We start from the raw sequence: 16,909 nt of genomic DNA on the forward strand, positions 1-16,909 counted from the left end.
CTTTATTGGGCAACACGTATAAAACAACAGCAATAATCCACAGCCAGGTAAAAGCATTACGTAAAATTTTATTTTTTTTACTGTACAAATTCTTCAGATTAGTAATCGTAACCACTGTTTCACAACAAATGTCCTTATGTAGTTAAAACTCTGCATCGGAGACCCTCAACGTACATCAAATTGACTTGCTCTCTTTTTTAAAGACACAAAAAAACCAGACTTGCCTGTAGCCCTTGTACAACAGAATGGTAAAATGTGTGGGTGACGTCTTGGATAAAGTCCCTGGAATAAAGAGCTAACATACACAAGGAAAAAGCAAGGCCTCTCTCTATAAATGAAAAGATACACAAGTGAGCCCTCTAAACATTTCCACAATGTAATGATCTCATTCAATTCCTGCTCATGGATAAAATGAACACATTACAGAAAGCATGTGACAAATACACATATATTCAGATTGACTTGTAATACTGTAGGCTACTGCTGTATGACAGTGTCTGTTTTGCCCACTCTTATTAAACCTGTACCACTTTTAGTTAAACAGATAGAACATAAAAAAATTCATTTGTAGTGTTGCAGAAGCTATTTAAAGCTTTTTACTGCGTTCAGATTGGTAAAAGTCCATCGTAACTTCAGCTGTTAAATGGTCTTAATCTGCAGTACCTGAAGTTTCACAGTGATCATGACAAATAAACGGTGGTGACAGTTTCAGCACATGATTGCTTAAGGACCCTTTAAGAGAGACAAAACAAATGGATCTGCGTGAAGTCATTTTAGCAAGTTCACATTCGTATGTCAGGATGAAAAAGTCACCTTCACGTAAGCAGTTTATTTGTGTAAACGAACAATGAATTTGTACCATGAGGTGGGTGACAAACATACATGGCAGTGTTGATGCTTGTATAAGTAAAAATGAAACTTTTTAGTGTTGGGCTGGTGGATTTTAACAGCAGCTTGAGAAATAATGGACTGAAAAAATGTGTTTTCGTGTTTTTGAGTCAATGGTCTCTTTGCTAAATTATTGTTAAACAATGAAAAATAACATTTGTATGTTTGCAATAGTTGTAACTTTTACTGGAAATCTAGCAGCTGGTTAAAATGGTGACAGATCAATAATAGTTTAGGAAGCTTAATGAAACATGAATCATCAATCTCCCAGGATATGATTTCAAGTTCTCAGATTGATTAAATTGAATGCTCTTATTAAAATCGTGATTTACAATAAAAGTCTGATTTCGATAAGTAAAAATTCTGCCCTGTAAATCGATCCCAAAATCAAACTCACTCCAATCTCAAGCTCTCATACATTCAGAAAGGCTTAAATCCTCATTCGCGCTCTCTCTCTCTTTCTTTCTCTGACTTCCACAGTTCTGTCCCAGCAATGGCACAACATCTCTGTATTACCGCCACAGTGCCATAGATTCAACCACAGTTATTGGTCACTTTTAATAAACTACTCAAACTACCAACAACAACAACAACAAAAAAACAGCAAAGTAAAACATTATTAAGAAGGATTTCATTTTACAAGAGGATTTAGTGTTCAGGTGAAAAAGAAAACGGGTGTAAATGGGAGAAGAAACAAAAAGCCAACTTTGTGCAACTGTGAGCCATCAGGCCCCAGCTCATTGCTTTCGTCACAGCGCCCTCTCTCTGCACTTACAGGTTAGTACATCCCGACAGAGTTCTGGGAGCATGATGTGGTCCCACTCCAAACCCTCTCTCAAACACACCACCTTCATCAGCTCCACCACACACACATACTCACATACAGGAAAAAGAAAGTCATGCTATAAAACACCCTTCCCCTCAGTTTAATGCTCTTCTTGAGTTTATAAATTTGAGAGGGAGGGGGAAGGGAAAAAGAAAAAAGAAACAATATAACAAAATCATCTCTTTAAAGAAGCATGTGCAGGGGAGCTGAAGGGAGGAGGTGCCACGTCGGGTTCCGTCCCGGTGGCTTATATTAGGACGTGGTGGCGAGTCTCTAGGTCCTGTAGGGTCTCTACAGGTTGTCTCCGGGCTGGTACTGTGGCTCAGTGGCGGTGAAATAGTCCTCCAGGAAGGACTGAATGTACTCGAAAGTGGGCCGCTCGTCTGGCTCTTTCTTCCAGCAGAGCCGCATCATTTCATGCAGCGAATCTGGGCAGCCCTGAGGACACGGCATCCTGTAGCCCCGTTCCACCTGCTCCAACACCTCTCTGTTCACCATGCCTGTCGACACAGAAGAGATGAAATTAGATTTACTGTTGAGGGAAATCATCACCAGATCTGCCTCAGAAAAATAGGATGCTTTGCTTTTACTCCACGCAGGACAGGAGCTTTGAGACCGAAATGAAGCAGACAGTCTGGTGCAGTGGGTTGAATGTGACCGAGAGGTCTCTCGGAGGAAGGAAGCTTTTTCCGGACCGCCTCTGCTAATGCAAAGGACAAATAAACTCAATTCCCAATAGAGTTGCTATCAGAGCTTCTTTATGCATGCAAAAACATTGAGTGATGCTATAATTGACACCGCAAAAACTTGCTTGCATAATGACTCACAACGGTTAAGCTTGCTAAACGTGAATCAATAAATCTTATAATAGGTGGAGGGTTAAAAGGATAGTGGGCTTCCTGTTGTGTCTTGGCAAAACTTTGCTATATTGCGCATTATAAACTTTTACACCAGTGCCATTTATATCCTCTGAGCCATCTACTCCCAGCTGTTGAGCAAACACTGTCAAACAGCCTTCAGAAATTCAATAAAAAAAGCACTCGAGCATGTACAGCCTGGGAACTCTTATCAAAATTAACTATTTTATTTTGGAAGATGCTTTCATCCAACGGGATTTAAGGTGGTTTGTTTTGTTAACTAATGTCCAAACAATGGGGCTCGTGGTTTTTCTATTTACTGGAATTTATCACCTTACAACAGTTGAACGCACTTAAGAGAAGTTTGTGTATAAATCCAGACTCATCTGAGAGCATAGAATCGATTCCCATCAATAATGGATAACTGAACTCTAATTTTGATGTGCAGCCTGAGTGAAATGGTTTAGGTAAGCACTACAAATGTCAGGCTGGTCTGTGTGAGAGACGAGGGCAGGGAGGGGAGGACAGATGGTGGTAAATAAAGAACTGGTGCCCAGTCAGGCCTTCAAACGCCTCATCCAGATGGCTTCTTCTGAGTACTAATAACATTCAATATTCAATAATATCCACATTCAAACAGGCCCAGGTCACGCCCCTACTTAAGAAACCCACATTGGACCCCTCTACTACCGACAGTTACAGACCTGTCTCTCTCCTCCCATTTATTGCAAAAACACTTGAAAGGGCAGTTTTCAACCAGGTGTCTTCCTACCTATCCCATAACAAACTACTGGATGACAAGCAGTCTGGCTTCAAAACAAACCACTCCACTGAAACTGCACTGCTATCGGTCACAGAAGCACTGCGGCTAGCCAAGGCGGAATCTAAATCCTCGGTCCTGATTCTGCTAGACCTATCTGCAGCGGTGTCAATCACCAAATACTGCTAGCAACCCTGTCATCTCTAGGAATCTCAGGCTCTCTTCTCCGCTGGTTCAAATCCTACCTCTCCGGCAGATCCTTCAGGGTGTCATGGAGAGGCTCAAGTCCACTGCTCATCACTGGGGTCCCTCAGGGATCGGTGCTTGGACCGCTGCTTTTTTTCATCTACACGACATCCTTGGGACCCATACATACACGGCTTCTCGTATCACTCTTATGCCATATTCAACATTAGAAAGGTTAGACCCTATCTCACTGAGCATGCGGCACAACTCCTTGTCCAGGCCCTGGTAATCTCAAAGTTGGACTACTGCAAAGCTCTCCTTGCTGGTCTTCCTGCAAAGGCTATCAAACCACTCCAGCTGGTTCAGAACGCAGCAGCACGCCTCGTCTTCCAACAGCCCAAAAGGGCTCATGTGACACCCCTTTTCATCTCTCTCCACTGTCTACCGGTTGAAGCCCGTATCAGATTCAAGTCACTAATGCTTGCCTATAGGACCTATCACTGGATCTGGACCGGCATACTTTCAAGTATACACCCCATCAAGAACCCTGTGTTCAGCAAACGAGCGGTGTCTTGTACTGCCTTCTCATAAGGGCTGTAAATTGCTTTCCCGCTCATTCTCCTTCACAATTCCTTCCTGGTGGAACATTCTTCCTAACTCGGTCCGGTCAACCACATCTCTCACAACATTAAAAAAAAATACTTAAAACCCATCTCTTCTGTGAATACTTGACAGACAAATGAAAAAAAACCCACTAACCCTCTCTCTTTCTCTCAACAGGTATTGGTCTAGCTTTTGTTGAAACTAACTTTGTATTAGCACCTATTGTATTATTGCTCCTGTATGACATATCGCTAATTGCTCCCTGAACTCTTTGTAAGTCGCTTTGGATAAAAGCATCTGCTAAATGACTAAATGTAAATGTAATAACATACCAGCAGTCCCTCTCTGCTCCAGTAGGGGGCACAGTAGAATCAGCACCTCGGACTGGACCTGACTGTCTATGGCAGGGGTGCTCCTGAAGATCTATCTACCTGCAGGCTTCAGTCTTAACTCTGCTCTAACAAACCTGACTGTGAACCTAAAGGCCATGGTGAGCTGTTTCAGGTGAACAAAAAGCAGTCCTTCAATGACGCCAATGTGGAAATGAGTGATTTTAATGGCATTCACAGGGAAGTGAGGTGATACTTAAAAATGCCTTGTTTGCTAGCAATTTTGGTTAAAAAAAAAAAGAGAAAAATCAGTTTGTGAGCAAGTAATGTAAAGTCAGTGTTAAACATTGTTAACTTGATTTACAGGTTACCATGTAGGTTACCATAGTTCATTTGCAAAAACAGATGTTCATGTTTTGTGCATTCCAATTAATATAAATTAAACTGCAGTTGGGTTGTTTTAATTAAGCAATAATAACTAAAACAAATACAGCTAACTCAATACAATAAACACAATAAAAACATGATAACATAATAAAAAACATGATTTCTTATTTTCACTGCTGTGCTTCTAAAACCTTGTACTCCATATTTTGTGTTTTTTTGTTATTTCGTCATAAATCATTATTATTAGTTAGCCTTTATGTTTGTCACTGGGTTTTGCAAATATCGAACAAATAAAGTATATTTACTCAGGACTAGACCACACGTACACGTGTATTTCTATAAACAAGAGTTTTTCCTACTTCGTTAAAAAAAAAAAAAACGCTTCCACAAGAAAACGCAAAAACACGCTGTAAAGCGTGGTCAAAAGCATGCCAAACCAACAGGTGGCGATATAACCCTAACTGTAAAGTCGTGTTGGCCAATCAGAAGTCTGGAATCTGATGTCAAACAAAGGAGATAGTGGCACGCATTCCAACGTCATACGCCAAATCTCCAGTTTCAATCTACGCGACATCACTGAAACCGGAGTTTCTAAAAATCTTCACCCTGAAAGAAGTTTTCAAAAAAGTTCAGTTTCAGTGAACGAGTGCTGCGTTTGCGTGTGGACGAATGGCTAAACTGCAGTTTTGAAAATACCTGTGTTCGTGTGGACAGGGCATAAGTTAAAAATGACATTTTCCCCCGTTTCCTGAAAATCTGTAAATTGTGGTGATCTGAGGTTTCGAAAGAACAGCAACGATATTTAATCCCTTTTTTTGGTCACTGCTGTCTGCTTTATATATTTACAGTAAAGCAATACACTGCACTGTTTACAACAATTCAAAATTGTAAAAAGCACCATAGAAAGAAATAATGATTTATAATGTGAGCTGTTGGGTACAATTTGACCGAATCTGTCATTTTGATGTCATTTAACTCCAACCCACTTAAAGGCAATTTTATGTTTCAAACAGAGATACAGGCGATACGCAGACAAAAGTTATAGATTGCGGCTTTAAAATGCCCATCAAGGAAAAGTAAATATAGTCCTTTATACACAGTATTTTAGGTTAATGGGTCGCACAATTATGCTCCACAATTAAGTTTTACTGATCAGGTTTTACTACTACTATCTATTTGTAGTGTGTTCACTAGCATATTAGTTTTTTGCTTTGGTTTCAAAAATTGGTAACAAGAATCACACAATTCACTGGATTTTTGCTAGTGTGAAAACTCTACTTCAAATTAAATTAAATTGAACCTCCAGTCAAAGCAAATTAAAATGCAATACTGAAAAAATAAAAAAAAACAGTTCACGGTTGCAACTATCGTCTCACCTGGATATGGCACTCTGCCCTTAGTCACCAGCTCAGTCAGCAGAATACCGAAGGACCACACGTCAGATTTGATGGTGAATCGGCCATACAGAGCTGCCTCTGGTGCAGTCCACTTAATGGGAAACTTGGCTCCTGGAAGAACAATGGCACTGTTACACAATCTTTAAATTACTGCAGAGCAGTCAATGCTGTTACTGAAGTAAAAGAATGTGTCAGCATTTTAAAACAAGCCCACTCACTTCTCATTACTTAATTCAAGAAGAAACAAATTTGACAATGAAGTGGTTTTGCCTCTTTTGTCTTTGAGACAATAGAGAGGACAGGAAAGGATGGAGTTGGATGGAAACCTGCGTGTCCCACACAAGTGGCACAGCTCAATGTGTCTGGATCGTCTGTGTTATATTCTAGTGCTCTTCCAGTTCACAATAACTGTTTAGTCTTATTTTTGGCATATTCAGGGAGCATTTATTCACTAATAGAGGAGTCAAAGAAAATAAGCCTGACTAAAGCTGATGTTCCCTTGAGTGGAAGTGCACTGACAATCCAAAAGGGCAAACAAACAAAATGTCAGCTAGACATAACAGATTCCAGACAGCCCCTGTCCATCCAACACAAGTCATTACAGCAACACACAGAGAGAGAGAGAGAGAGAGAGAGAGAGTGAGAGAGAGGCTGAGCAGTCTTGCATACAGTTCTGAGTCTCTGAGAATTTTCAAAGAGCCCTACCTGACAGTATGAGTCAGCTTTTTTTAGTGCCCAAAAGGCCTATTCCCAGCATTCCCACATGGAATTGTACACCATGCATCAATACGACAACTTACTCTGCCCATTCGCTATGAATTCTGGAAGATAATGGATCCAGAAACTAGGTGAGGTCATTTTGTATAAGGTGTTGACTGCATTGCATTTTCGGTATTGTTCTAGCCATAAGATGGTGAGTTACCTAGTTCACCAACCATTTTGTATACATAACCATTCCTCTACTTAGACAATTAAATGCCGTGGCTTGCCCTGATTTGAAAAACAAAGTTTCCACAACCCCTTGGGTTTATAAACATTGCATTTGACATGCACGCACCTTGTCTAGCAGTGTATTCGTTGTCTTCGATGAGCCTAGCCAGGCCAAAGTCGGCGATCTTGCAGACCAGATTGTCACCCACCAGGATGTTAGCAGCTCTCAGATCTCTGTGGATGTAGTTCATCCTCTCAATGAAAGCCATGCCATCTGCAATCTAGACAAGACAACGGGAAATTAAGCATCCGGCAACTCCAAGCACGCTTCATTAAAGACACCTGCTCAGATCTAGGCATAAAGTTCAGAGATCAGATAAAAGCATGAAAAGCAAGAAAAACAGCAGGACTTGTTTGAGTAAGAAAGTGTTTAAACAGTCTTAACCAAAGATGTGAAAACACCAGCTGCAAGTGAGCAGACCTGCTGCTAAACACAAGCTTGAGGGAATGAAACAATCACTTATGAAATATTCCAGAGGGAAATTAACACACAACAAGTGTTATTGTTAACATAAACTGAAACGAAAACTAAACAAAAACACTTGTCAGCTGTTATGAGAAGTAAAACCAAAATGACACTAATGCCTCTCGACTGCAACAACACGAGGCAGCCCTGAGAAATGTAATGTCATGAAATATATATTATACTATATTATATTAAATACTTACATGATATCATTTCAACTAGGGATGCACCGATACCATTTTTTAAAGACCGAGTACGAGTACCGATATTTTGTTTCTGGTACTCGCCGATACCGATACCTATAACCGATGCCTGTATAATGTACAATAATGTTAATAAACCAGTATCTTACTGGTACATTTTCTTTTTTTCTTTTGTTTTTAGGTCTACTTAAATTTAAGTACTATTTTTTAATCAAGTTCTAATTTTTAAGACAAGTAGCACAATTTTACTAGCACATTTACTTCAGTTTACTAAAGTAAACAATATACTCTGTGGTCAAATTATTAAAAAAAATTAAGGGGGGTGGTGTGGTAAAATGTGAGTCTATTATAACTTGTTCAAGTCAACCGGACTTTTATTTTGACGGGACGCCGCAAAGAGCGTTGGTTTAAGTTAACCGGACTTTTATTTTAACGGATGTGTTCGTGTCCTCGTGCACTGAAACGCTGGCGCTGAAAGCTCCACAAGCACAATGCGTTCAGTACACGCAACCGCACCACTCTTTCGCACACGGTAACGCAAAACAAGCAGAATACATATTTAAACAGTATCTGAATATTTCGTTAGCTGTTCAGCGCTAATTTATTGTTAGGAAATGCCTGGATTAATCGATTCCGTCCGCGTTTTCCGCATTGCGGAAATCATAGGGCTCTATGTATGTCACGTGAGGTATCGGTGTGTCATTACGAGTATGAGTACATGAGCTTGGTATCGGGCCAATACCGATCCCTAATTTCAACTGTGGAAGCCCTGAAATGCTAAATGAAATGATAACTAAACACGCACTGAAAAAAACAAGCCTCGAAAAGGCCGATAAATTATATAGAATAAACAATAATAAAATAATCAAAACAAATTCAAGCGCTTTCATATTCACAGCAGCATTGGCGCAGGTTGAGATGAGGTAGATTGAAGCATCAGCCAGCCAGTGTGGCAGTGATGGGAGTCCAGGGGGGGAGAGAGCGCACAGGAGGACGTGAGAGAGCAAGAGTAAGCTTTTTAAGCGAACAGAGCAGAATGGAGTAGACACATTAAAGTGAAGTGGCCCCACAGGAGTGAGCGGTTAAGTGCTCCAGGCATTAGGCGGGAAATGAAGATCATAGAGGCTGGGAGAAACACACGGGCGGCAGGATGTCATATCAGATATTAAATAAATATGACAGCCAGATGGAGGTTGAAACTAAAACCCCGCCGCTCGGGGACACGCTGCTCTTCCAGGTTCTCTGTGACAGGCTTCAGCTACAGATTGAGCAGCGGTGTGTTACTATGTGTAGAAGAGAGAAACAGATCTGGCTGGATATATAGTGGAGTCATGGATAGAAGGAGGTCTCGCTCACCTGGGCGGCCATGTCAACCAGCTGGGGCAGTTTGAGATGTCTGCCCTCGCCTTCTTTTAAGAAGTCCAGCAAACTCCCTGAAAGACAGACGTATAGAGAATACAGGTTTTAGGTTATATATAGTCTAAGCAACTAGAGCTGTCAGAACATCAGATGCACAATAATTGTGGCCAACGAATTCACAATAAAACTATTATCGTAATATTCATTCAAATTAAATAATGCGACCAGTCAATTTCAACTTTAATTTAGAATATTTTGTACTTTCTCTTTTTTAGCGAATGAATAAAGCGTGAATGAATGAAATAGTTTTGAACCGTTGTTGCTCTTAAAGGGATAGTTCACCCCAAAATGTTTTTCATCATTTATTCACCTTCGTGTCATGTCGAACCTGTATGACTTTCTTTCTTCTGCAGAACACAAAAGAATATATTTTGAAGAATGTTGGTAACCAAACAACATTGACCCCCATTGATCTCCATTATATGGACACAAAACCACCGAGACATTTCTCCAAATATCTTTTGTGTTTCACAGAAGAGTCAAATACAGGTTTTTAAAGACATGAGGGATAATAAACGATGACAAAGAGGCAATTCACCCAAAAATCAGTCATTCTGAGACAAAATGCTGAACGTGCAAACCAAAGAGTTAACCAAATACTGGTTCTGAATTTTTAACCATATTATCTTTTGACCATTATTAACACAATATTAACACCCACAGTTATTGACCAAGTTATTAGGCATAAACAGAAATATTAAAATCTCAAAGATATCATATAGCCATTCTAAAGATAAGATCTGCAAATTTAGAAACCACATATCAATTTATGCATTGCAACAGTGTAAATTTTGTGCGAATATACAGTATGTGTAACACACTGTACTAAAATGACATTTGCCTAAGGCCAAACAGTTTGTATTAGAAAACATAAATCAGGGCAATGAAAAAACAGACAAATTCAAGTTTATCTAACCTTTGCCCATGAACTCGGTAACGATGTAAATCGGCTCTTCAGACACCACAGCGTAAAGAGGCACAAGCTTATCGTGCCGAAGCTTCTTCATGATCTGGGCTTCCTGCAGGAAGGCTTCAGGAGACATGGTGCCTGGCTTCAGAGTCTTAATAGCTACTTTAGTTGTGCCGTTCCATGTACCTATTAACAAACAAAAGCCAGAGAAAAAATGAGAGAGGTGCAAAGAATAAAACCAAGCAAAACATACCAATAGGTTCAAACTGCTCTCTGAGTACATTAGAAATTAAAGGCCTTCATTGTTTTATGTGCCTTTTGTTCATCTCTAGAAATGCTTGTTTTACAAAATTAAAGTCTATGCCAGACCAATAACAGTGCTGAATAGTATTATTTCCAAAGAAAAATGTTTATCCAAGAACACACACAAAAAACTGATGTTAGAAAAACACCATGCCTATTCCAGTTAATACTCCATGTAGCAGCACAAAAAGAATCAATAAATGTATTTCGAGATATTTTGACATAGGGCAAGACTGCCAGAACCTGACAAAACAAGTTTTGTGTGGTCGACTGTGCATGTTGGAGCACATGTAAAAACAATGTGTAGAATTCCTGAGATTGGATTTTATGATGCGACATGCTGGAGCTTGCCGTAGGCCGAGCTTTTAGAGAAGTGACAAAAGACTTGTGTGTTTATTAACCCATATTCACATCTCATGTACAAAAAACATCCTCAAACTATGGTGCTTTTAAGAAAAAAAGAGGCATGTTCAACAGGGCTCTAGACTGTGACCAAATGGTCGCTTTTTGAGACTGTTTTTCCTGCCGGTGCGACCAGTTGTTCTGGTGCTAGTAACATAACGTTAAATACTTTTATTTGTAAGTCACTATGGATAAAAGCCAACCATTTGTATCAATGCAGCTTTCATGAAGAAAAATCACCAAAAGCTTTCAGTTCTCGCGGGCTGTTTGGACACACCCAGAGAGTCAGAGCGCAAACTACTAAACTGAGTTCTTTCACATCTTCTTACTCTGAAACGAACATATAAACACAAAACTATGGCAAAATTCTGATATTAGCGAACATATAAACTTCCGATATTAGCAAGTAGTAAGTAAAAGCAGTCTGATCCGTGAATGTAAACAGCTGGGAAACAAAACGCACGTATCACAGTATATTAGATCTGCATATGCGTATACTTGCTCTTAAAGGGGCAGCAGCATAATAAAGATTTCTGTTCATAATGTTCATCAGCTAAGGACGGGCCAAAAACTCTCACTGATATTAAAAGAATTGTGTTCTTGTATGAGCTGTTCACAACAGAAAAAGGAAAAAAGTAGCATACAATCATTTAGTTGTTAAAGATGTGCTTTAAATATGGTAGTGTTGAAAGAGAGTTTTTGTATAAACAAAAATTATTTCTATTCATTTGTAATTCATTTACTAATGCATTGAACATGTTTGGATGTAGTTTTAGCGTTTCTTTTTTCTTGCCTCACCCCACGACTCTGGTGCTACCAAATTAAGGGCTGGTGCTACCAGTGCCATCCCTCTCAAATGTTAGTCTAGAGCCCTGTTCAAAATCACAATATATGTGAATGAGATTAATGTATGTGTTCAGTAAGCCAGGCCTGCTAGCCTTGTAGATATATGGGTATGTGGATATGTATTTGGCATAGCATTGTGTGTCTTACCCATCCAGACCTCTCCGAAGCAGCCCTGACCCAGTTTGAGCTCCAGGCGCAGTGAATCTCGTGGGATTTCCCATGCGTCTTTAGCCAGTCCTTGAGTCTGGGGCTTCACTGTCGGGCACACTGCAGTCAGCCGGTAGCACAGCCCATCTGCATGCTCTATACATAAACACAACACAGGTGATTAGTGATGTCACACAGAATGACATCATAGTGAACAAGAGAATAGGCGTTTGACCTCATGCGGCTCAGCGCAGACCAGTGGTAAATTAAAGATTGGTATAATCTAAGTACCATAAGAACGATTCGAGCGATTAGACCTTGATCGGTCTGTCCAGAGCCGCATGAAGCCGAACACCTATTCGCTTGTAAAGCCATAAAAGATCATGACTATGAAACGACCTGTGAGAGAGCAAGAGTCATTCATTCTTTTCTTATCCCACCACAAAACACATTCGTCACTGTCTTTGGAAACAAAATTGATCAAAACCTTTAGAAGGTGGTTACACAGCGAGAGAGCAAAGACCGATGGCCTTTCATTAAAGCTTGACATTCTTCACATTACACACAGAAGCCCAATGGCAATTATGTTCCTACACACGTCAAATGTCCCATTTTACCCTCACAAAATGTTTATTTTTATTTATTTTTAGCAACTCTCAAAGGCTCTCTGTTTACAGGGTGTACTGAACAACTTACAGAAAACAATTACAATTACACAAAGTGGAAAAGTTTGAGGAAACGTCATTAAACAGGCAAAAGTATACAAACAACCATTTTCACGATGGCAGAACACTTAATTCTAAAGCCATTGATTTTTTTTAGGAAGTAGGTCTGTTGTTTGCTGCTATAAAATCTTCCACTCTTCTGGGAAAACTCTGTTTGGTGAAAATGGCTGCGGGGATTTGCTCAATGTTTAAAGGAATAGTTCACTTCAAAATTCACTTTCCATAGTAATTTTATATTCCTACTATGGCAAGTCAATGGGGACAAATTTTGAAACGAACTACTCATTTAACCACTAATGTAACTCTAGTACAGCTCGACAAAGACCACGGTTTTGTTAATATATGGGTTTCGTTTAAAATGGACTGACATCATCTACAATAACGCTGTGGCCGGACAGTCGCATCACGTCTCAAAGATCAAAGAGGTGTCGATGTCAAAAGCCCTCTCAGTCATTGTCCTGAGGAAACTAAGCCAAGATGAAGTGTCTGTCTGTGTGAATGAGGAGGAGTTTCTCACAGCAGATGTCAGGCACCTGTTAGTGTTAGTCACAGAGAGCTTTCCGAAGCTTCAAATCACCACCCTGACACCTCCAGATAGTTCAAGGCATGTCACAGTGCCCCAAAACTCAAAAACCTTAATGTCCCATTTCAGAAAAAGCAAAGACACTGTATTTTCTATCCACATTTGATGTTCAACTGAATCTACTAACCTGTGTAATGCTTCACCAGTTTCTGCAGAGTATCAAACTGTGCTCTAGTGGTGATGTAATAACCGCCGTTGTCAAGCTTTCGAATTTTGTAGTGTTTCACGTTGTCTCCTTTCATCTCATCCCAGTCTCGTATCGAAAGAGAGTACGCTCCTGCCAGAAGATATGAAAGCAATGGATTTTCATACAGATACACGTATAAGAATAATTCAGTAAGATGTCTGCTGTGTTATGTTCAGAGTGCTTCGTGTACGTTGTCAGACAGGCGGTAATTCACTAACCTTTAGTGGTCTCACTTTCTCTGACCAAGAAAGTCCCTCGTTGGTTTCCGGGATTCAGCACCAATCGCTCAGCATCTTTACGACCCATTTTTCCAAAGTACCATCTGTGAGACAAATGTTTGTTTGTAAGAAACGTAACACCAGGACAACTTCACTGGGGAAATGGGGAAAAAAACTAGTTAAAATCTACTAAAACAGTGATTCTTAAAGGGGGCTGTGGCCCACAAGGGGGGCCCAGCTGGCTTACAAGGGGTCCTCAAGATGACTAATATTTAAAAAACGAGACTAAATGAGTATTGAAATACATTTTAAAACTACAACAAGATTTTTTTGTTTGGCCATTTTTATAAATAAACATTTTTCCAGTTAATGTCAAGCTCTAAAATATTTTATCCCAGATTTTGTGGGTGGGAGGGGGGCCTTTGAATATCGTTGAATAGAATGGGGGGCCTTGAAGAAGAAGGTTGAGAACAGGAATGAATAGAATGGTATAGAAAATATAAGGGCATATTTACACAAAGCGCGATGCAGCAAAACTAATTAAAGAAAAAACAAAACAAATTTTAGTTGTGAAGTCTGATGGAAGAGAATTATATCATTCTCTAACGAAAAAGCTTAAATGCCTAAACTGTTTACAAAATAATAAAAAAATCTGATCACTGCAGGGTTATATGCATTGTGTCATTTTTAAATCTTGTAAATTGTTTTGCACTGAAAATCTGATCTAAGCTATTAAAAGACTAGCAGTACGGGCTGGTCTTCTGAGAAAATAATGGGTGTCAACAGACTGTGATCAAGGCTGGCAATGCTATTACAAAAGAAACCTGCAAAGACAAGAGCTTGGCAAGGCAGAAGACCTTGCAAACATTTGTATAAGGAAGTAGGAAGGAAAAAGAATGAAAGAAGGAATATGGTGAGATAAATAATATGGCTAAGAGGGAGTCAGAGAAAAGGCAACACTGAAATAAAGACAGATTGAAAAGGAAGTAACTGAAAGAGAGTCTTTTGTCTGCAAGTCATGCGTTTGCTGGCGTGTTTGTCAGCACCAGGGCTCAGGGCGTAAGTGTGACCGGACATCACGCTCTCTCAATTACTGTGTGAAGGGATGAGATGATTGGATAAACGCAGGGGGAGAGGAGTTACTTACTCTTCCGCTTGGATGGAGTCGGCAGGAGCCACGTAATTGCTGGGAATGTATCCCTTCTGCCCTGTGTTGATGGAACGAGCCTCCCACCAGTCACCCTCTCTGTGGTGTGAAGCAAAGACACAACTGGCTTTAGACAAAGTTATCAGGGTTCATGTCCTTCACCACACGCTGAAAACAATTTAGCAAACGTCCGAGTTATCAACAAAGTAACAGAGCAGGAAAGTGAAGGAATTTGAGTTGTACGATTAAAATATCAGGGCCCTTGGACTCCCAACCTTCCCTGCACCCTCGGGGGGTTAATCTGAGGCGTGTGCGTTTACTGAAAGCTATAAACTGGCTCGAACAGATGGCCCATTACGGAAACGCATTAACCCGGACAGATTTAGCCTTCGATGAGTTTAGAATACAATGATGGATTAAAAAACATAATAAATCCTGCACAATTCAACATTTGTGTCTGGATCATCTTTAGCGCACATGACATGCTTAACTCGTGCGACCTCAATGTGACATAAATGTTACGATAAATGATTTACAATACATGTGATGATAAATACAATAGTGAATGTTACTATAAATGTGATCATGAATTTGAAGCTAAATGCGATTGTGAATGCGACGGTTATTGTCACAAAAATTGAGATGCTAAATGTGATGAATAAGGAGGTTATGACAAATGTGACATGAATGATCTAATAATTGTGACTGTGAATATTACGATGAATGTGCAACGAATAATGTGATGGTTAATATTAGAATAAATGTGATAATGATGATTGTGATTGTGGATGCCATGGTGAATGTGATGTTGAATATTACAATAAATGTGATTATGAATGTCATGGTAAGTGTTAGGGAGAACACTATAATATAGTGTGACATGAATGGTACGATGGTAAATGTCATGGTAAATGTGATGACGAATGTAACGGGAATGTTACAATAAATGTGATATGAATGTGATGGTAAATGTGATTGTGACGTAAATGTCATGTAAATGTGATAATGGATGTGACAAGAAAGTTACAAAAAATGTGACGGTGACTGTTACAATAAATGTGATTATGAATGTAACTCGAATGTTATGACATATGGCGAATTTGCCGTGAATGTTACGATGAATGTGATTGTGAATGTCATCATAAGTGTACAATAAATGAGACATGAATGTTACGATGGTAAATGTCACGCTAAATCAAATGTGATGGTAAATATGTTAAATGTTAAGATGACGTAAATGTCATGGTTATTGGGATGCTGAATGTGATGAGAATGTTATAATAAATGCAATGTAAATGTAACGATAAATACGATGGCAATGTGACGTGAATGTTACTATAAATGTGATTAAATATCACAGTAAATGCGATGGTAAATATTGTCGAATGTGACAAATATATATATATATACATATATTGCACAGCACCTGCACTTTACATGGACACTTCCCCTACACTATTTATATTTATAAATTGTTTATATATAGTAACCTTCCTTCCTTTCCTATCTCTTTTCTACTCTATTTGGACAGTCGAAAAAGCATTTCACTGCATGTCGTACTATGTATGGTTTTGTATGTGACAAATACACTTTGAACTTGAAATGTCATATGATGGTAAATGTCACGGAAAATGTGATGGGAAATATATGATAAGATGAATGTGACATGAATGTCACGGAAAATGTGATGATGAATGTGACATGAATGTTATGATTAATGTAATGGTGAATGTCACGGCAAACGTGGTGGTGAATGTGACGTTGAATGGCACGGTAAATGTTACAATAAATGCGATGATGAATGACACTGTAAATGTGGTGGTAGATGTAACGGTACTCACGTGTTATTGATGATCTGAAATCTATCGCCTTTCTTGAAGGAGAGATCATCTGCTGTCCTAGCTTCATAATCATACAAGGCCACAAAGAAAGTTACACCACCTGCAAGAAAATCAAAGTAGATGACATGTATAAAGGTTACGCAAAAACCAAACCACACAATAATGGTTAGCAGTTGATTCACTGAGCAATTGCCAAAATAAGTTGCGTTTTCATTCACAGTGAAGCATTAGCTTCCATTTCAGCCACATAACAGTGTTTTGTTAAGCATTTATAGACATGCTGAAGGGA

The 16,909-nt window shown here is 39.4% G+C and overlaps 1 protein-coding gene across 1 annotated transcript in view; it reads right to left on the bottom strand.

Moving 5' to 3' along the window:
* Positions 1 to 40: 40 nt before the first annotated feature.
* Positions 41 to 16,909, bottom strand: part of yes1 (YES proto-oncogene 1, Src family tyrosine kinase) — a 38,939-nt gene continuing 22,070 nt past the window's right edge. Inside the window, exons 3-12 of the mRNA XM_057333246.1 lie at positions 16,621 to 16,720; positions 14,780 to 14,878; positions 13,633 to 13,736; positions 13,355 to 13,504; positions 11,920 to 12,075; positions 10,228 to 10,407; positions 9,249 to 9,325; positions 7,291 to 7,444; positions 6,213 to 6,344; positions 41 to 2,214 (exon numbers count right to left, since the gene is read on the bottom strand). Coding sequence (XP_057189229.1) covers positions 2,006 to 2,214; positions 6,213 to 6,344; positions 7,291 to 7,444; positions 9,249 to 9,325; positions 10,228 to 10,407; positions 11,920 to 12,075; positions 13,355 to 13,504; positions 13,633 to 13,736; positions 14,780 to 14,878; positions 16,621 to 16,720 — 1,361 coding nt within the window. The 3' untranslated portion in view covers positions 41 to 2,005. The remainder of the gene's footprint in view (positions 2,215 to 6,212; positions 6,345 to 7,290; positions 7,445 to 9,248; positions 9,326 to 10,227; positions 10,408 to 11,919; positions 12,076 to 13,354; positions 13,505 to 13,632; positions 13,737 to 14,779; positions 14,879 to 16,620; positions 16,721 to 16,909) is intronic.

Source organism: Triplophysa rosa, linkage group LG5 (genome assembly GCF_024868665.1).
Source record: "Triplophysa rosa linkage group LG5, Trosa_1v2, whole genome shotgun sequence".
NCBI classification, from domain to species: Eukaryota; Metazoa; Chordata; class Actinopteri; order Cypriniformes; family Nemacheilidae; genus Triplophysa; species Triplophysa rosa.